Source organism: Phyllopteryx taeniolatus, chromosome 2 (genome assembly GCF_024500385.1).
Source record: "Phyllopteryx taeniolatus isolate TA_2022b chromosome 2, UOR_Ptae_1.2, whole genome shotgun sequence".
Classification (NCBI taxonomy): Eukaryota; Metazoa; Chordata; class Actinopteri; order Syngnathiformes; family Syngnathidae; genus Phyllopteryx; species Phyllopteryx taeniolatus.
In genome coordinates this window covers 33,879,023-33,900,061 of record NC_084503.1, presented here as the reverse complement: position 1 = coordinate 33,900,061, position 21,039 = coordinate 33,879,023, and the positions used below count along the sequence as shown (strand labels likewise).

General features: G+C 40.3%; 1 protein-coding gene across 5 annotated transcripts in view; it reads left to right on the top strand.

The window, feature by feature from the left end:
- The window catches only part of ush2a (Usher syndrome 2A (autosomal recessive, mild)), a 249,264-nt gene extending 232,393 nt beyond the window's left edge, over positions 1 to 16,871 (top strand). For 3 of the 5 annotated variants that reach the window (XM_061765858.1, XM_061765857.1, XM_061765860.1), the window contains 13 exons: positions 3,213 to 3,422; positions 3,517 to 3,609; positions 4,545 to 4,690; positions 4,800 to 4,918; positions 5,759 to 5,857; positions 5,947 to 6,123; positions 7,055 to 7,138; positions 7,513 to 7,654; positions 7,994 to 8,081; positions 8,828 to 8,893; positions 10,854 to 11,048; positions 12,045 to 12,149; positions 12,233 to 12,924. In XM_061765858.1, coding sequence (XP_061621842.1) covers positions 3,213 to 3,422; positions 3,517 to 3,609; positions 4,545 to 4,690; positions 4,800 to 4,918; positions 5,759 to 5,857; positions 5,947 to 6,123; positions 7,055 to 7,138; positions 7,513 to 7,654; positions 7,994 to 8,081; positions 8,828 to 8,893; positions 10,854 to 11,048; positions 12,045 to 12,131 — 1,506 coding nt within the window. In that variant the 3' untranslated portion in view covers positions 12,132 to 12,149; positions 12,233 to 12,924. Of the gene's footprint in view, positions 1 to 3,212; positions 3,423 to 3,516; positions 3,610 to 4,544; positions 4,691 to 4,799; positions 4,919 to 5,758; positions 5,858 to 5,946; positions 6,124 to 6,892; positions 6,934 to 7,054; positions 7,139 to 7,512; positions 7,655 to 7,993; positions 8,082 to 8,827; positions 8,894 to 10,853; positions 11,049 to 12,044; positions 12,150 to 12,232; positions 12,925 to 14,421; positions 14,711 to 14,794 lie in introns of those variants that run through there. The other 2 variants (XR_009787447.1, XM_061765859.1) reach the window with 2 other exon arrangements.
- The last annotated feature ends 4,168 nt before the right edge of the window (positions 16,872 to 21,039 follow it).

Sequence of the window (21,039 nt, the reverse complement as noted above, 5' to 3'; positions counted from 1 at the left end):
ATTTGTCCTGTTGTGTTGTGCGTTGATATGTTAATTGACAGGCAAGCCCTTTGGAAGCAACAATAACATTAGCATCCCCGCCTGTCAGACGTACAAGCCGAGGCCAGAGAACTTGTGTAATTGATTGAGTTTGCCTGATTGTGGTGCCGTTTTTATTTACGAGGGTCCTAATTCATGACAGGAAGAAGGAGGGTGGAGAGGAGCTTTGGGAGATGACGGGCAGGCAACGGCGCCATTAATCACGGCGCCCTCAGAGCACCCCACTTCCTGATTACCGGCCAGCCAATCGAATTAGCCGTTAGTCCCCTTGGTAACAGTACTTCTATTGGAAAGACCTTTTAATGGTGACCGCCACATGTCCCCTGGGGATTTTCCAACGGGAGACGAGGTGTTGCTATGTTTGTGTTGTCCGTGGTCACATGCAGTCACAGATGTGCTCCACGTGAGCAATAGTATCTCTCTCCACGTGAGTGTGTGCGAGTCACACCATGAAGTTACCCATACTATAAATCTCTTTTTTTTTTTTATGTTTCAACTCTTCATTCACAGTCATCGAGTTATCATTTCCATCACAATGTGTCAGTTATAGCCGCTTCCTTGTCGCTGTTTACTGCCGGTTACCGTCTCTGTCTTGGTGTTTCAGGCAAACACAAGGACGATACGTCAGCTCAGTTTAGCCCTGCCAGAAAGAGAAATCATATTAGGCTAATTATACTGGGTCATAAGCTCCTATTGACAGCTTTATGCGTCGTTTTAATTACTGCCCACTTTCACACAACTTAGCCCCTTCACCCCAACTAGATGCACCCGCCAAGTCGCTCTGCCAGCCTATCAGAGCACTTCCACAGCGCCTGCGGTCCAACGGGCCAATAAAAACACTCAAATTCAGACGGGAAGTTCTCTGTAGTAGTTTGTTGCCATGGCGGCAAACGGGATATATTTTTATTTTGTCTAACCAGCCAAATGGTGGTCCAATAGGAGGGGAGAGAATAAGAGAGGAGTGAAAGCAGTAAAGAGTCTGTGTATGATTTAAGGACCACAAGTTGGATCAAGGTGAATGTGATCTCAGCGTGCTTCAGTTTGCAACTTTTTCTCGCTGTTACGTCCGTATGACACCAACTTTTTAATCACTTCTTGGAATGCAAGACTTTTTAACAGTGTTTCAGAGCATTGTTGTTGCTGGGCAAACTATTCAAACACTTTGATTTGATGGCCATTCTAAAAAAACAATCAAGATGAGTAGGTTTAACATCCAAGTTCACAGAAAAGAACAGTTAAGTCTTTACATAAATAAAGCCTAAATCTGTAATTGTTGTGTTAAAGCTAAGACACAACTATTCTAAGAATGGTTCAATAAAAAATGGGGATAAGAAGTTGTTGTCATGCTCAAACACACGGTAAGATAATTGTTTATATTGTAATCGCTTTGTATTTTAAAATTAAAAGCATACAAATGATTTTTTTTAAATGTGAAAAGTGCACTCCTAAAATAATTGTTTTCTAATAATTTGCCCTTCAACAAAAATGAGTAGCGCAGTGCAATTCTACACCACTGCAAACTGAAACCACAATACTAAACATTAATACCTTTCTGACGTTGCCAAACAAAACTTTCATTTTGAGTGTCATTGCATTTTTATATTATTATGTCCATCCATCCATTTTCTGAGCCGCTTATCCTCACAAGGGTCACGGGAGTGCTGGAACCTATCCCAGCTATCGTCGGGCAGGAGGTGGGATACACGCTGAACTGGTTGCCAGCCAATCGCAGGGCACATAGAAACAAACAACCATTCGCACTCACTTTCGCACCTACGGGCAATTTAGAGTCCTCAATGAACCTACCACGCATGTCTTTGGGATGTGGGAAGAAACCGGAGTGCCCGGAGAAAACCCATGCAAGCACGGGGAGAACATGCAAACTCCACACAGGCGGGGCCGGGGATTGAACCCCGGACCTCAGAACTGTGAGGCAGACGCTCTAACCAGTCATCCACCTATATTATTATATATCAGCAAAAAAGCATTGTCAGCAGCATGAGTCAGATTAGGGCCTAAATAATGGACATCACTTAAAAGAACACGTAGATTTTCATGGAAAATGGAGTGGATCCTTGTGGAAAAGCTGGGAGCAGAATCACACGACACAGAAGATCCCAATTTATATTTTATTACATTTTATATTCAGTATGATGTCCCTAATGGGCTTTAATAACCAAATGTGTCTCATTTTGAGTTTACATCGGATTCCAAGGTTAATATCTGTCTGCAATTATATAGTTTCACCACTACATAACAACTACAGTGAATTTACTGCATTCAGATTTTTATTCGCTGCTGCTCCCTGTGATATGAAGCATATATTATTTAGACAGTAGTCTTTTTGGCAGTATTTCTTGTTTTATCATATAAGTGTATTTAAATTGTTGCTCTTTGTTCCAGTTTCCATTAAGAATCCCTCATAAACATCATTTGATATGTATTTATTTCAAATGCAAAATAATACCAAGTGCTTGTAAAGACTTAGTACTAATACAAATTAGTATTTCAGTACTAAAAGCAATCTTATCTATATGGAATAATTATGTGTGCAAGTTTTCCTTTTTGCTCAATATTTTGGCCACTCTTCCTCCTCTTCCTCAATCCCAGTCTCTCCATCCTCCTCTCACATCTCAGTCCATCTGTGCTGTCACTTAGATCAATCACTCTGATTGATCACACCCTAATTGACTATTATTGAGGTTAATTCAACTCTTAACATGATGCACACACACGCATCCATGCTCAAGCCTCACCATCTCTGGCCACATACAACACGCGCACACACATACAAGCTTTGAACAACTCAGCGCGGACCCATCCATCTGCCTCGTGCACTACTTCTGACAGGCTACAGATGACTTACACATGCAAATCTCCACCCTGTGTGACCCTGCGCTGTGTACACCCTCTAATTATAGCCAACACAAGCACACAAATAAGATTACTGTGTGTGTGAGTAACTCCTTGATGAAGGTGAAAAGTAATTGTCATGCAGATATGTTAGCGTTGGCTTGCATGGTGAAAAGGTTTCACTCTCACACCTGTTGCTAGTGTTGATGGATGATCCGATACATTGAATTGTATCCTGTTGCATGTCGCCTAATTAAGAGACACTTTCATTAAGAGCCGATAACGTGCGTCTGAAATGCTAATGTGTCGTTGACCGGCAGCTGTGGGCAGTGAATTCAGCCGGCCGTTCTTCCAGTCAGTGGGTCAGCGGTACAACCGGACCTGCCCCGCCTGAGGGTGTCGCTCCGCCCACTATCCGGCTCATCTCAGCAACAACAGCCGTGGTGGAAATGCATCCTCCGGTCCAGCCCAATGGCGTCGTCAGCCTTTACCGCGTGTTCTCGCTGGACCGCAACGATGACGTTACTCTGGTAAAGAATGAACTACTCTCCCACCTCTACTTACCTCCTCTCAAGGCTGAAACCCTAAAGTGGCATAAACACAGTCTTCTGCTTTTTTCCACAGCTCTCAGAGGGAAGATCCCATCAACAGACACTTTATGGTTTACTGCCTTACACACAGTACAGGGTCGGAGTGGAGGCCTGCACCTGTTATCAGGTAATAACATGGAATAAGCGACTAAGGCCTAAAACACTAACAAAGATATCCTGAGAAGACCACCAACATCGGCACAGTTATGAGGTTCGGGTTTCGAATCTCAGCTTTGGCATCCCTATATGGAGTTTGCATGTTCTCCCCTTGCTTGTGAGAGGGTTTTCCCCAACGCTAATGAGGAAAATCACTATAGAAGATGGATCGATGGAAAAAAATATACAAATCAGATTATGATCCTGTTATTGTAATTTTTCCAGTATCCAATTAGCCAAGTCAAAACATAGGTACACTTGGACAATCAAATGAGAACCAATGCTTGAACTATGTCAACAATGCCACATTTAAATAGATAATCCACTATATGCTTCCTGTGTATGCTACAGTAACTAGTAAAACAATGGGTTGAGCATGATGGTTTGAGCCAGAACTTCAGACACAAGTTAAATGCACATGTATCATTTATTTATACAAATATGATATGTGTAAACACGAACAAAATCTAAACATTGGACATCTTCAGTAGCTCTTGAAGAGAAACGTAGATGTTTAGATTTCCTACGGTGTTTTGTCACGATCCCTTTCACCATTCACACGAGCTGGAAGCGCTTCCACCTGTTTTGCCGAATGCCGGGGTCGACTGCGCATATACCCTGTAATGTTTTGTTTTGTCTGTTATAAACACACAATCGTTATACGTAACGTACACAAAAAAATATATACATTTAGCATACATACAGATGTAAATCATTCAGAAAAAAAAAATGCGCAGTAATACAATTGGTCAAAGTTACGGCAAATTTATGCATATCAAATACAGTACTCTTACAAAAGTTGGAAAAAACGTCTAAAAATCTAAAACCACAACAGCTCAGTGTTATGCCATGTAAAAATACAGATGTTCTGTATAGCAAACACCATGCGAATGCCTGTGACTGTAGTGTTGTAGCCAGGGACCAGTAGTTGCGCTGCGCACCCTAGCCGCACCCCCAGCCCGCCAGCCGCCGCCTCGACCCGTCACGCTGACCTCACGCTCTGCTCAGCTGGCCTGGTTTGAGCCTCTGGAGCCCAACGGAATCATCGAGAGGTGAGGGGAGAATGTAAACTTCACATTTAAAGGAAGAAACGGCTCTGGGAGGTTTAGCAAATCAATGATGTCATCTCACTGTCACTCCTTCTGCGCGACCTGTATGCAGCTGTGAGCTCCATCGCAGAACAACCTGCCCGCAGCCCCCTCAGCCTGTGAGCCACCCTTGTGTTACTGGCCCAGCGGACATTACATTCTTTGCCAAGAGGCGCAGCTACAATGTGACAGGTTACTATGGCTTTAGCTAAGAGTTTAGTTGGTTTTTTTAGCTAATGATGTCACGACTGTTTTATGCAATCACTGGACACTTTATTAGGTACCCCTAATGATATCCAAGAATTGTATAAAAATTCTGACTCATCAAATAAAGAGGTACATATCGTTGAAAAGTTCATTTATTTCAGTTGTTCCATTCAAAAAGTGAAAGTGTTATACACATTCATTAAAGACACGACAGGTGAATTCCTACATAACTTCTACATCAAAAATAATTTGGATTGCTTGTTATATATTGTTTTAATTGGTTAATTGGGGGGTTTCGTTGGCTGTAAGCTATATCAAGTTTATAACACATACAATCATGATATATTTTACTCTGTGTGTAGGGAATCCATATAATAAGACTTCTGCCCTGCTTTTGAACTCCTGAAATAAATTAAGTTGTCCACAATATTTTAATTGGTTGAGAAATAATAATCTAATAATAATAATGTCTTTTCTAGATTGTAATATTGCACATTGATGAATTTCATCATGCATTTATATTGTTTTGTAGCCCTTAAAAATTAGAGGCACATCTCAGTGTGTTATTAATACCTCGCTGACAATGTCAATTCAAACTTTGAATTTATTAATCACGATTGGCTGGCAAACAGTTCAGGGTGTACCCCATCTTTCGCCCGCAGTGAGGGTAAACGGTGTAGAAAATGGATGGATTGATTTATTAATTAATCAATAAATCAATTAATCATCAGTCTACATTACAACTTAACATCTTTGTAGCAAGATTGTTGGAAGTAAATGTGCATAAATGAGTTTCATGCGAGTACTGTCAACATGTTTGTATAGGTCTTCAGCCATATTCTGCTTATGAAGTTAGAGTAGCGTGCTTTAACAACATGGGCAGCACCGCCTCCAACTGGACCACCGTCATCACGCTCAGTGAAGGTTCGTCACTTCTTTGCGCGCTTTCAGTTCACTACTAACATTCATATCCAGTGTTTGTGTAAAAACAACCAACTCATGTCTCTCTACAGCTCCACAGTACGTGTCGCCGCTGTCGGTCGGCAGCAACCTGACAGTCATTTGGCTGGACTGGACGGGCTCCTTCTCCCTGAACGACTACCTCAGGGAGTATACGGTGACCGAGAGCCAGCTCAGGATCTACAGTGGCTTCCACAGCTACCTCCATGTTCCACGCACATCACAGAAAAGTGAGGAAGCTCTCACGTGTGAGGTGTAATCAAACATTAACAACATTCATGACCACTTGAGATTAATTTCTATAGCTGTATCAAATATTCAGTTTGAAATGGCACTGTGATAAAGATACTAATTTTATATCCTTATTTTATTTTTATTATGTTTATTTTGGTTGCAGTTTCCAGCGCGAGTACCTAGTGGTTAGCACATCTCCCTCACAGTTCTGAGGTTGTGAGTTTGAATCTCACACCTGGCCTTACTGTGTGGGGTTTGCATGTTTTCCCCATGCTTGCATTGGGGTAGGTTAGGTTATTTGAAGACTTGCCCATAGGTATGAATGTTAACAGTTATTTGTCTACCGGAATATTGGCTGGCAAATGACTGGCGACCACTCCATGGTTCACCCTGCCTCTTGCCTAAAGTCAGCTAATAATGAAGACAAATGCTATCGAAAATGGATGGCTGGATAGATTGCAGTGGTGTACAACTGCACTGCATCATACTGAAAGCAATTTTAGGATACAGCATTTTCGACTCTCATTTAACTAATTGAGCTAACCCACATATTATTTTTAAAAAAAAACACCTCCGATGCTGTAATGTTCAACACCACAGCAAACTACAACCACATTAATAAACATTGTTAAATTAAGACACCTCAAACAGTGGCAGTCTAACTGAGCATTTTTATGCAGATATGACTCGGTGGATGTTGCTCCTTCAAAACAATCATGTGAAATATGCTTTTATGTGTTCCCTTTTAACAATGCTGCCATAAAGAAGCCCAATAAACAAAGGCTTTCCATACAGACAGATACAGGGTTTGTGTTTTCTCCAGTAGGATTTGTTCCACCTTGCGTGTCATTTCTCAGACCTGTTAAAAACAGCTTTATTCACCAGTATTCTCAAATGACATTGTCTTTCTCTCCTTGTCCTCCACAGCGCTGTCATTTCAGGTGACTTGTACCACAGACAGTGGCAGTGCCACCACTCCCACTGTCAGATATAGCCCTGCTTCAGGCCTAGGTAACAAACACACCCACACACACGCTTTGAGGTGTAACCCTATGATATAAAAAAAAAAAATAACGATATTAAAAATGTTTTGGACAATTGTATGCTTCCGCTTGCGGCAGCGTTGTGGAGAAGACTTAGGCATGCTAGGATGAGTGTGGGTTGGAAAAAAACCCAATGGGGTTTACCTTTGGAGTTAACTCATTTAGAACAGAGACCTCTGATCCCACAAATGTTAGTCTAGCTGAATGGAAAAAAATTCCACAGACGGGCTAGCAGCTTTTCCAGCTGCAAAGGAGGGTCCAAGGTTTTCTTCTATTTTCACTTCCTGCCATGACCAGGGGTCCCAATACCTTTGTCCAAATAATGTGATGTTTTCCCTGCAGGTCCTGTTGATCCAGAAGACACAAGTAAAGAGGGAGCGAGTATGTCAGCAGCACCAATCTACTCTGAGCTGTGGTTCATTTTGCTGTTTGCGCTGCTGGGTCTCTTCTTGCTGGCCATCCTGTTGGGCCTTCTGCTGCAAAGGTATTCTCACCATTGTAACCCAAGACATGGCAGACAGACAGACAGAATATTCCAATTTTGTATGTTGGTATATGGTAATTAATATAGTCAGATTACGCTGCATTAGTATATGCCAATGAGTGCAAGTTGGGAAGCGTAATATTATTTACAGTGATATACCTGTATGATGATGATGATTTATAATACACCCAGTATGTAATAACTGTATAAAACATCTATTGATATGCATGTGTATGCAGAACAGTCCTTTTTTTATTTTTAAAGAAATGAAAGTCACATTTGGTAACAAGTAGAACAACAGAGTGGGAATGTTTTTTTCCCCCTATCATTCATTCCTAGAACTCTGAGGAAGAATCCTTCAGCCAGAGATCGCCCTCCCCTGGTCATGCTTCAGAAGAGCAGGAAGGCTGCAGGAGAAACATACACGGTGAGGAAGAGAGATGGAGAAAGACAGAGAAATGCGACGTTGACTAGAAAGGATGAATACCAAACATTCGTGATAGAAAAACGGGGAAGGCGACTGGAAAAACACTCCATTCAGGGATGATGATGACTTTTGTCACACCCATATAGTTGACAGTTGAAACCATTTCTTACATTTCTTTTTGTCCAAATCATCATTTGTATTTATAATGACATAACATGGAGTTAGGTTTCGTTGTTTATTGTATTTATTGCAATCTTTGCACATTAGAATGGCAAATCTTCCACAGTCTGTTTACTTTAATGCCACTAGAGGGAGCTGAAGAAACAATGAAACAATGAAACAATTGAGAAGGCAATGGGAATAAAATCCGGGAATGGCCTTTGACTAATTCCACTTTATTGTATTTTCTTTTGAACCTGACTTTTATCTTAATACGAATAAAATATAAATGTATAAAGTTATATGGAAAAACAACTTTATTTAGTTAGTTTACTACGTGTACCTATTTAGCCAGTGTCTATTGTTATGTTAATTGCAGCAGCAAAAATGGTTCTTTTTAGATCTGAGTTTTTCTGGTCATACACAACTTAAACATGGTAACCTTCTTCTTGTTTACTTGTGTTCACCCCTTCTCCTTGTCCTTATTGTGTCATTCATAGAATGACACAATACACATTCTCTCTTCTAATATGTATCTTGATTTGAGCCACTCGTTCACTTCCTTCTTCTCTGTGTCCCTCCCTCAGAGGCCTTATCCCGACTTGTGTTCAAAACATCATTCCAGCGCTGGCCTTCATCCCGATCGCCACACAGTAAGACTTTAGCCAATGCCGGGCAACCCTAAATTTCCACTTTTATTGTTTCCCCCTTTTGCAGTTTGACACTGTAGCAGGCTGTGTTGAGATCAAGAACGTAACGCTTAAAAGCTACACTGTGTACACGGAGGTACTGTGCACTGAGCAAGCATGCTGTCTTTGTGTGCGTATGTGTGCATGCTTAGTGTGCCAACTAGACAATATGTATAAACTGGTAAAGCACAACTGACTCCAAGGTTTGTGCTCAACAAGTACAGTACAACATTAGAAAGACTTGAGCATAAAAGGCTCTGAGTAATAGATTTTGCCACGAATAGGGACCAAGACCTACCACAAATAATGATAATTTGTGAATAATTGAGTGCCCCCCCCCCCCCAAAAAAAAGATGTTTGTAATTAGGTATGAATGCCACAAGATACTGGCAAAGCACTTAAAAAGGAAAGGATCATAAAACAACAAAACCATGCATCTTGCATGTACACAATCATGAACTCATGTTACATGAACATAGTATTAGCTGGCTTCACAGGGGTGCCCAAAGTCCAGCCTGGGGGCCATTTTTTATTGGCCTGCTGCTTATTCTAATAATAAAATTAAACATAGTCCACATCAAAAGGTAAGAAAAAGTTACATTTTTAAAAGATAGCACAATATTATTTATAACAAAAGTTGAATGAGTACACTTTTTTAAATAAAAAAAAAATACTAAATTTCCATGAAAATTTGTCATATCGTTTCTGTAAAATTGAAAAAACATTTAACTGTTACAAGATATCAAACTATTTTTAGTCCCCCAAAAAGTTTTTGAAGTTGAACATTACAAGATGTCAATTTTTATTGATGTAAAATATACAGTATGCTACATGATAACAATAAATATACAACTATTGACAATCCTTTTTACCAATTACCAACCAATGTGCCACAGCACATTAATGTGCCGTGACAGATCATTAGTTGTGCAGCAGAAAATGTTCCTATTCCTCTTAATTGTTCTAAAAATTATTTGTTTACTACACGTAATGTTTTGTTCATCCATGCTAGCTACACATGGTGACAGACAGAAGAATTAAGTACTTTTCCGTTGGATGTCAAGAAGGTTTAATAAACCTGTTGCCATTTATACAACACAATAATAGCTTTGTGTTCACCTAAGCAGGCCCAGGTATCACATTAAATAAGTACCTTTGTGAGTAATTTGGGATCAGATTATAATTATTTCAGTAGTCTATGTATACGTTTTGTGACATTTTAGTTTGGTGGTGTGCTGTGAAATTTTTCAAATGTAAAATACAGTGCTGTGAATAGGTTTTTGCCCCCTTATCAATGTTTTTTTTTTGTCAGTCTCCCCACTTTAATGTTTAAGATAATCAAACAGATATAAATCTAATATAAATATCACACAACTATAAACCAAGTAAACGTAAAATGCAGTTTTTAAATATTGATTTTATTTATTAAGGGGAAATATATATATATATATATTCAAAGCTACCTGGCTCTGTGTGGGAAAAGTATTTGCCCCCTAAACCTAAGAACTGATTCAGCCCCCCCTCAGCAGAAGCAACTGAAATCAAGTGTTTTCTACTGTATAATTGGCAATGAGTCTTTCACATCTCTGTGGAGATATTTTTTCTTTCAGAACTTTTTCCACACAGTGCCAGCGAGCGTTGAATGTTTTTTTCTCTAATGAAATATAGTCACCATTTAAAAACAGCATTTTGTTTACTTGTGTTGGCTTTGTCTGATATTGACTTTTGTTTGATGATTCTTAAACATTAAAGTGGGGAAACTATACCAAAAGAAAAAAAAATAATAATAATAATTGCGAGGGGGGCAAATACTTTTTCACGGCACTCAGCAAAGGTTGGGAAACACTGCTTTACTTGTACAGTACACACACACATTAAGTAACAGTGGTGTCCGCTTTCACTAAAATCCAAATATACATTTCAGGGCCTGTCAGACACCAAGATAGTGGGCGACGGCTCTGCATTCCACCCTATGTCCGTCCTGAGGGTCCCCAGGCAAACGGACCTGACTCAGGCCTACTCCCATCATCCCTTGCACCACAGCCTCACCCAGCTGATTGACAGGAAGGCTCCGGTGACAGAAGAGGGCTGCTGGGACAACCCTCTGGAACCAGCGCTGGTGAGTTGATAACCATAGAATAGCGATTGTGTTAGCCAAAGCTAATGGAGATCGAAATAAATGGAGGAGAGAGAGAGAGTGAAAAGAAAGTCTACACATCCCTGTTCAAATGCCAGTTTTTTTTTTTGGTCATTTAAAAATGATTAGACCAATATAAATAATTTCAAAATATGTTATACCATTAACCTATAATCTGTACAATTCATCCATCCATCCATTTTCTGAGCCACTTCTCCTCACTCGGGTCGCGGGGGTGCTGGAGCCTATCCCAGCTGTCATCGGGCAGGAGGCGGGGTACACCCTGAACTGGTTGCCAGCCAATCGCAGGGCACATCGAAACAAACAACCATTCACACTCACAGTCATGCCTATGGGCAATTTAGAGTCTCCAATTAATGCATGTTTTTGGGATGTGGGAGGAAACCGGAGTGCCCGGAGAAAACCCACGCAGGCACGGGGAGAACATGCAAACTCCACACAGGCGGGGCCGGGGATTGAACCCGGGTCCTCCGAACTGTGAGGCTGACGCTCTAACCAGTCTTCCACCGTGCCGCCCTGTACAATTCAATTGAATAAAATGTAATCTTTTTGAGAGGGTAAATAAAAATATACAACTGACATAATCCGGTTGCAACCTCTTTTAACGACACTGTGATTTTCACATTCAAACTCATGTTAAATGGGAGTTTGCACACACCTGCCACCATTTAAAGTGCCTCTCATTAACCGTGAATAAAGTTCACACTGACACTTCCCCTCTCGAAAAGATTACATTCCATCTTCAATTGAGTTGTACAGGTTATAGGTCACACTCATGGTGGAAAAGGCTTTGAAATGCTTTTTTGACATTACAAAAAAAAAGAATAATAATTGGCATTTGAACAGTAGTGTGTCGAATTTTAAATTTGGCATTTGAACAGCGGTGTGTAGAATTTGCACATCCACTGAGGTAGATGGATAGATAATCTGAAGATAATGACGTTGTTGTTTTTTTAGTACGTGGAGGAAGACTTTGCAGATGCCATCAAGTCTTTAAGTTGTGTGAGAAAGGAGCACGCCACCTTCACTGACACACATCTTTGAGATGCTGCACCCAATCAGGTATGACAAAACTATCTAACGGTTCCAATGCATTGATTTAAGGAACGTCTGATTTGGGCTCACTGTGTGTCATTTGATTAAAGCCACCGGCAGAGTGAGGATGACGATGTGCAGGTATAAAGTTGTCAAAAGGAATCTAACAGTGTAAGCAGAGGAAAACAATGGAACATTTACTGTAGTTAGTACAAGTGCTAAGAACCACATGGTTAAATGAACTAACATCTGTGAGTCTGTGTTGATTAGAAGTAGAAGCAGCGCGCACATGATGTACACATGGGCATGACTGTGGTAGAAAATAATGTTGTGTATGGAGCTTGAATATCACCTCATTCGTTTACTTTTAGATTTAGATTTTAGATATAGTTTTTAGTAGATTTGCTTCCTCTGTCGTCTTGTCGCTGACTGACATGACTTCTAATGGCCTTCCTGTTACAGTATGTTTAGATTTTTTTATGCCAACTTTTTTTCCACCAATGTATCTGGGATGCACTATTTTGTTTTTGTTGAGATAAAGTGAGCTAAATTTTTTATTGTGTAAACGTTTAGTGCAGTTTAGTCCTGGAAGGAGCAAAAGATCCCTTTAGAACTTAGCTGTGTTGTGTATTATAATGTGTACATTAATCCTCCAGTAGTTATTAGATGGAATTGTTGTTATTCTGCACAAAATTGAAGCCTAATGTATTGTCATGACATTGTATTTTTTTTTTTACTGTGGCAGTATTATCTGTTTGCTGTATATGAATCATTATTTATAGATAAAGTCAAATATAAGTGATGTGGCCAACACAATCTCTGCTCTTTTTTTTTTTTAGTTTTATTTAACACACACACACGTGCAATAGAAAAGTGCTAAAACACTAATTGAAGCAAGCCTACTCCAAGATGTATTGCGTTCGATCATTTGTTTATATTGTATTGATATTTACGAGATACAATTCGACAGCTGTGGCTCAGTTGCTAGAGCAGGTCATCCAGTGACCGAAGGGTTGCTGGTTTGAGTCCCGGTTCTGGCTGCCCGCTTTCGAAGTTTACTTGGGCAAGACTCTGAACCCCAATGAATTTTACTTTATGATATACTGTTACGATTTATTAAAATTATGTAAATTAACATAACTTTTTAATTGTACTGCTCAAGTTAATTTCTTCCATTACAAAAAATGAAAATCAGTTCCCTTTATTGATTTTTAGGTTGCATTGCATCACTCGCTTTCGCCATCCATTTAAAAAGATGAAATGTGTGATGATATTGGGACTATAGACACAACTTAATTTAGAGGAGTAGTCAGTAATATAATATTCAGGTTATATGTAGTTAGGTCAGCTCTCTTCTCATAAAAATTCTACACACGCCTGTTCACATTCCAGGTTTTGTGATTAAACAAATTAGACCATGGTAAACCATTTCAAAACTTTATTCTGCCATTAATGTAACCTATAACCTGGAAATTTGTTTAGTTTGTTTAATCTTTTGAGAGGTGAAGTAAAAAGACAAATGCAATTATGTGATTGCGCAAGTGTGCACACCTGCTTATGACTTGGGATGTGGCCATGTTCAGAACGAACTATTCACCTTCAAACTCATGTTAAATGGGAGTCAGCAGACACCTGCCACCAGTTAAAGTGCCTCTTATTAACCCCAAACAAAGCTCAGTCATTCTTGTCGTTTTTTTTCCCTGGCATTTTATTTTTCTTTCTTGCAAAAACCTTAAGGTTTTGTGATAACACTGACTGCTATTACAATCTGTTCATAAGAAAAACAGCCCCAAGGTAACCATGCTTTCCTGAAGGCATGGTGTTCTTTTGGTGTTGAGCATTGTACATTGTATTTTTTTGGGGCTCAACATACACTACTTTTTGGCATTATAGCCAAAAGGTTCACCCTTGGTTTCATCTGACCTAACACACTTTCCCAAATGTGTTTGGAAGTTGTTGGTTTTTTTTAACTGTCCAATCCATGTACTGTACTGTGCGTATTCTCTGTCTGCATCTGTTCAATTACCTTTGCACTACCTCAAATATTACCCGGTAGTAGTAGTGAGTTTGAGTAATAGTATAGCAGTAGAAATGATAAACAGTCTTATTCTCCTGTTTTGGGACCAAACAGGCAATTTTTTTTTTTTTTAATCAAACTAATATTTTCTGCGGAGTTCACCAAACAGTGGCTTAGTTCACATGTACATGCGCGAGCGCAGACACACACACACACACTGGGAGATCTCACTATACGAAAAGACGCAGCGTTAATTTACTTTTTGCCCCTTCGTCCCTTCAGGGAGCATCAAGGCAAGTTGGAAATGAAGAAAAGTGGCAGTGAGAAAGACAGCCTCACTCAAGGTCGCCCGTCAAGGGCGCGCGCGTGCACACACACATTCATGGGCTTGTTCGCAACTACTGTCAGCCACAGAGGGAGGAGAGGGAGGTGGTGAAATGAGAGCGTGTGGAGTGATTGTAAAGGACAGTGTGGCCCTGAGCTACACACACACACACACAGTTTTATTAAAGTCATAAATCATTGTGACGACACGCGCCGTCTGAAAAGAGGAGACTGTCTGAAAGAGGAGGTTAGTGAAATGCAGACACACACACACACACACACAAGTTCAGGGGGAAATTCAGCTGTTACTGTTTTTGTTTTATTTTGCTAGTTGATTGTGCTGTCCCACAACGTACTCACAGATGGACACTTCAAAAAGCCTTTGACCCCAGCTACCTTAATCATCTCCAACAGAAGTCGGTCACCATGCTTGATGGGTACATAAAATTGAAACAAATCTGAAGATCATTGTTTTATACAGTATTCGTAGTTAGTACCTAGTCATTTCTTACAGTGGTAACAACAACTGATTACTGGTCTGACCTTTAACATGGGAAACATTTTGGATATTCTTTTAAAATCAATAAGGCTCTTTCTTGGAAATATAAGCGAATGGTTGAAAGGCACGTTATAAAATAAGTTATTTCATTGATACTCTAGATTTCGGTTCATGTTAAACGTATTATGTATATATTCATATTTTTTATTCCCCCGCTACCTTCCAATCTTACCTTCAGCCTTAACTGCCACCCCCCCCCACCTGAGATGACATGCATTTCGAAATGTTATTAAATGTATATTCTATTAAAGGGTGAGTTTGCAGTTTTAAAACTGCTAGCAGGATTGGAATGTAGCCTCGCTCCACTAATCCCGCCCTACCCGAGTCACTGACCAAAGCCGCGCCGTCCGCTGTTGTGAACGTGCACGAGACGTGCCGTGTACTTAACATGCTCTGGAAACAAACGTGACGTTAGCCACACCTGCTACGTTGTTTCCATGACTCATTCACAATTAACTATTACTATAATACTAAATAGGAGCAGTTTGAAATTAAAATGTTGGGAATTTACTATAAAAAAAAAAAAAAAACGAGGTGATGAATTTATATGTCGAGCAAAAATGTTAATTATTCCACTTTGCCCTGCTTCCGTTTGCAAAATCTTAAACCCAGCTGACAGATGTTTTTTTTTCCCGTTTGTTTGTTTTTTAATAAATGTAAATACATTTCCCAGAGGTGGATTTTCTGCCATAGTTTCAGCCAAGCTCCTGAAGCCCAAGGAAACAGGTCTGGTCGAGGCTGCAGGGGTGTACTGCTATGCATGCCCTCGAGTGCACGGCAAATGTCTCTGATTGGTTGTTTTTCCTAGGGTGCGGTTTGGTTTCTTAAAAATCCAATTTATCAATTTATCCAATCCAATTGTAGATACAAGATGGGGCTAGAGGTTTTTTTGTTGTTGTTTTTTAACCCACGTTTTTACTAATGCTTTTTAGAGCCTTTCTGCTTTTAAATATTTCTTGCGCTCTATGCTGTTTTAATTGTACTTTTATTTTTCTCTTTGTTTTAAGTGTTTATAGGCGGGTTTTTTTTCTTTTGTTTTAAATGCTTTTAATCATGTAAAGCACATTGGGTTACCTTGTTTACATTTGCTTTGCTTTGCTAATGTACTACTGTCAGGTTAGACTGACAGGTTTAACAAATGTGGCCAAAAGTGTTTTGTTTTCTAAACTACATACCCTCCCTTTTTTTAAATGCCCTGTAATTATATTGTATTGAATCAGAATCGGTTAATTGCAATTGTCAGTGAAAGGTATATTCACAAATGGGATTTTTTTACTCAATCTGATGGTGCAAACATAAAAAACATAGATGGCACTCATCAAAATAAAATATAAATGGACTCAAAAGAAGGAAAAGGAATTTATCATAGTTGTGTTTTTTAAGTTATTACATTAACTGTACCTTCCAATGTGACTTTAAACTTTAACTGGCATATTGGATGCCTTTACAATGTAATGGATTTGGATTGAAAGTGGGGGGAAGGGGACAACTGCTACCAAACCACTTGACTGCCTTCTAATTCTTTATTGGAGTGCCCTAAATGTCTTTAGTATTTAGAGTTTTGGGTAACTGTAGGTGACTCAAAATGGTATTTCTATATAACATTTCAATATTTATTTTTATAACACATTTATTTCATCATGTAAACACAATCAGAGAACAACTTGGAATGTTAATACATTGATACATTTATTATGTACTCGTATATAAAATAAAAGTATGTGTGTTCATAGTGCAAATGCAGTCAGGTCCAATAGCATCCGTTATATACAGTTTATATATAGCTATGATTCTCAACAATACAAGGACAACAAAACATCACAGATATAAATCCATTTTAGTAGGATTTTGTTTGGATTATTTTCATTTGCATATTGGCATTCAGTTTTTTTAGTGCGGCAATTTCTTTTGTGTTACTAAGGATGTTGCACACGATCCTTTATGTACTTGTACGTATTTCATCTTTTTTTTTCTGTGTTTTCCAGTCCGATGCAAGGGCTTTACGTAAAACACCGTGTGTGTGACATACAAGTTGCACGCATCATCATTACGGATCACATGCAGCCAACTTGTGTGAAGATTCACCTTGAACAAACCATAGGTCGGAGTTTCCAGTCACACTTTCCAGTTACAATCGACTATTTACAACACTGCCCATTGATATTGATCACTAACGATTGTTTCAAGTCATACTGATGTCATTCTGTGACGTGACGCTGTATTGTCTTTTAAAGCAACAGGCTGATAAGCATGAAAACAGGTTGAATAAGGCACACACAAGATGAGGCATACATGATAGTGATGTAGTGTAAAATCCTTGTGGAACTGCAAAAATATAAATAATTTGTGTAATATTGCACAGGCAGGCACTGCTGTGAAAAACATAAAAATGCTTAGTTAAAATAATGCATCAGTATTAGAAAGTAGTAAACGTTTTAAATATACAATTTCCCTAAAATGTTTTGTCAACTCGTGTGTCACATTACACTTTATGTGCTTTTCACTGTATTTTTCTATATAACGCATGCTTTGCATGTGCCTCGCAATGCAATGGAGCTTAAGAAAATATGAGTGATAAATAAACGGTGAATGCAGACGAAGCAGGAAGCAGACACGTGTAGCTCATCGCTATGTGACGATCTTATCTTCGTGTGTGCATAACTGATGTGCATCTTGACTGTCTTGTAACTGACACCACTCTTGTCACTTTTTTTTTTCTGTCAGTAAAATGCTTTTAAGAATATTACATTGATCTAAATATGTACGCATATATTATAAATTCACTTTAATGGGAATGTTTCTTGTACCATTTGACTTTGTTTGTTATGTTGCTGTTTCCATTAACATCCATTCATCCAGACAGCTCATCCAGTTCAGGGTCATAGGAAAGCTGGAGTACAGCCCAGTGGACTCAGGCTGGGTTTACACCGCAGAGCCAAGTGCGCAATCCCGATTTAATGGCGCCATCTGATTCTATTTCCATCTATAATTTCAACTCTCACACAGCCACTATGGCTATGTTTACACGGATCTTGTGGCATCTATAGCAAATCATCAACCTTTTAAGATTTTTAGAATTACTCACGGATTTTCGCTTTTTGCAGTAGAGAAATGCACCGCATTTCAATGACATCGAGCTCATATTGATGAGCTATATCCGATCTGTGCCTTTACACTGTGGTCGCATTGACAAATATCCCAGATTCCAATCCGAAAATATCCGATTTCTTGTTGTCTTTCTATTTACACTGTCATGAAATGTCTCAATTGTTCCACTTTGGAATTGTGCCACTTGAACGTTCTTCCTAGCTTTTCTCTATTTGAGGTCACTGTTTTGCATTTTTGATGTAGGTTATGGTCGAACTTCATGACTTTAACCGTCCATATCTATCCCGGCTTGGGACCGGCACTGAGTTGGGCTTGCTTGCCTCACACAGGCAAGGTAAACTTGCAGCACCTGGTATTCTGATGTGGTCTCCCATCCAAGTACTAATCAGGCCTGACCCTGCTTAACTTCCGAGATCAGACGGTATCGGGCGTTGTGTGTAGGGTTGCAAAGGGGTGAAAAGTGTCCAGAATGGCTCCTGTAAATTTCTATGGTAATTTAAGATGGGGGGGGGGTCGAAGTCGAAGTCAAAGAAGAAGAAGAAGAAGAGGTGGAAAGCGGGTTCTTCGGCAGAAAGAGAAGAGGAAAACACAGAGCCTAGAACTGAATGTGGGGACTTTGAATGTTGGGACTATGACAGGAAAATCTCGGGAGTTGGTTGACATGATGAATAGGAGAAAGGTTGATATATTGTGTGTCCAGGAGACCAGGTGGAAAGGCAATAAGGCTAGAAGTTTAGGGGCAGGGTTTAAATTATTTTACCATGGTGTAGATGGGAAGAGAAATGGAGTCGGGGTTATTTTAAAAGAAGAGTTGGCTAAGAATGTCTTGGAGGTGAAAAGAGTATCAGATCGAGTGATGAGGCTGAAATTTGAAATTGAGGGTGTTATGTGTAATGTGATTAGTGGCTATGCCCCACAGGTAGGATGTGACCTAGAGGTGAAAGAGAAATTCTGGAAGGAGCTAGATGATGTAGTTCTGAGCATCCCAGACAGAGAGAGAGTCGTAATTGGTGCAGATTGTAATGGACATGTTGGTGAAGGTAATAAGGGTGATGAAGAAGTGATGGGTAAGTACGGTATCCAGGAAAGGAACTTGGAGGGACAGATGGTGGTAGACTTTGCAACAAGGATGCAAATGGCTGTAGTGAACACTTTTTTCCAGAAGAGGCACGAACATAGGGTGACCTACAAGAGCGGAGGTAGAAGCACACAGGTGGATTACATCTTGTGCAGACGATGTAATCTGAAGGAGGTTACCAACTGTAAGGTAGTGGTAGGGGAGAGTGTGGCTAGACAGCATAGGATGGTGGTGTGTAAGATGACTCTGGTGGTGGGGAGGAAAATTAGGAAGACAAAGGCAGAGAAGAGAACCATGTGGTGGAAGCTGAGACAGGACGAGTGTTGTGCAGCTTTTCGGGAAGAGGTGATACAGGCTCTCGGTGGACGGGAAGAGCTTCCAGAAGACTGGACCACTGCAGCCAAGGTGATCAGAGAAGCAGGCAGGAGAGTACTTGGTGTATCTTCTGGCAGGAAAGGAGAGAAGGAGACTTGGTGGTGGAACCTCACAGTACAGGAAATCATACAAGGAAAACGGTTAGCTAAGAAGAAGTGGGACACTGAGAGGACCGAGGAGAGGCGAAAGGAATACATTGAGATGCGACACAGGGCAAAGGTAGAGGTGGCAAAGGCAAAACAAGAGGCATATGATGACATGTATGGGAGGTTGGACACTAAAGAAGGAGAAAAGGATCTATACAGGCTGGCCAGACAGAGGGATAGAGATGGGAAGGATGTGCAGCAGGTTAGGGTGATTAAGGATAGAGATGGAAATATGTTGACTGGTGCCAGCAGTGTGCTAGGTAGATGGAAAGAATACTTTGAGGAGTTGATGAATGAGGAAAATGATAGAGAAGGGAGAGTAGAAGAGGCAAGTGTGGTGGACCAGGAAGTGGCAATGATTAGTAAGGGGGAAGTTAGAAAGGCATTAAAGAGAATGAAAAATGGAAAGGCAGTTGGTCCTGATGACATTCCTGTGGAGGTATGGAAGCATCTAGGAGAGGTGGCTGTGGAGTTTTTGACCAGCTTGTTCAATAGAATTCTAGTGCGTGAGAAGATGCCTGAGGAATGGAGGAAAAGTGTACTGGTGCCCATTTTTAAGAACAAAGGTGATGTGCAGAGCTGTGGCAACTATAGAGGAATAAAGTTGATGAGCCACACAATGAAGTTATGGGAAAGAGTAGTGGAGGCTAGACTCAGGACAGAAGTGAGTATTTGCGAGCAACAGTATGGTTTCATGCCTAGAAAGAGTACCACAGATGCATTATTTGCCTTGAGGATGTTGATGGAAAAGTACAGAGAAGGTCAGAAGGAGCACCATTGTGTCTTCGTAGATCGAGAGAAAGCCTATGACAGAGTACCCAGAGAGGAACTGTGGTACTGCATGCGGAAGTCTGGCGTGGCAGAGAAGTATGTTAGAATAATACAGGACATGTACGAGGGCAGCAGAACAGCGGTGAGGTGTGCTGTCGGTGTGACAGAAGAATTTAAGGTGGACGTGGGACTGCATCAGGGATCAGCCCTGAGCCCCTTCCTTTTTGCAGTGGTGATGGATAGGCTGACAGATGAGGTTAGACTGGAATCCCCGTGGACCATGATGTTTGCAGATGACATTGTGATCTGCAGTGAAAGCAGGGAGCAGCTGGAGGAACAGTTAGAAAGATGGAGGCATGCACTGGAAAGAAGAGGAATGAAGATTAGCCGAAGTAAAACAGAATATATGTGCATGAATGAGAGGCGTGGTGGGGGAAGAATGAGGCTACAGGGAGAAGAGATGGCAAGGGTAGAGGACTTTAAATACTTGGGGTCAACCGTCCAGAGCAATGGTGAGTGTGGTCAGGAAGTGAAGAAAC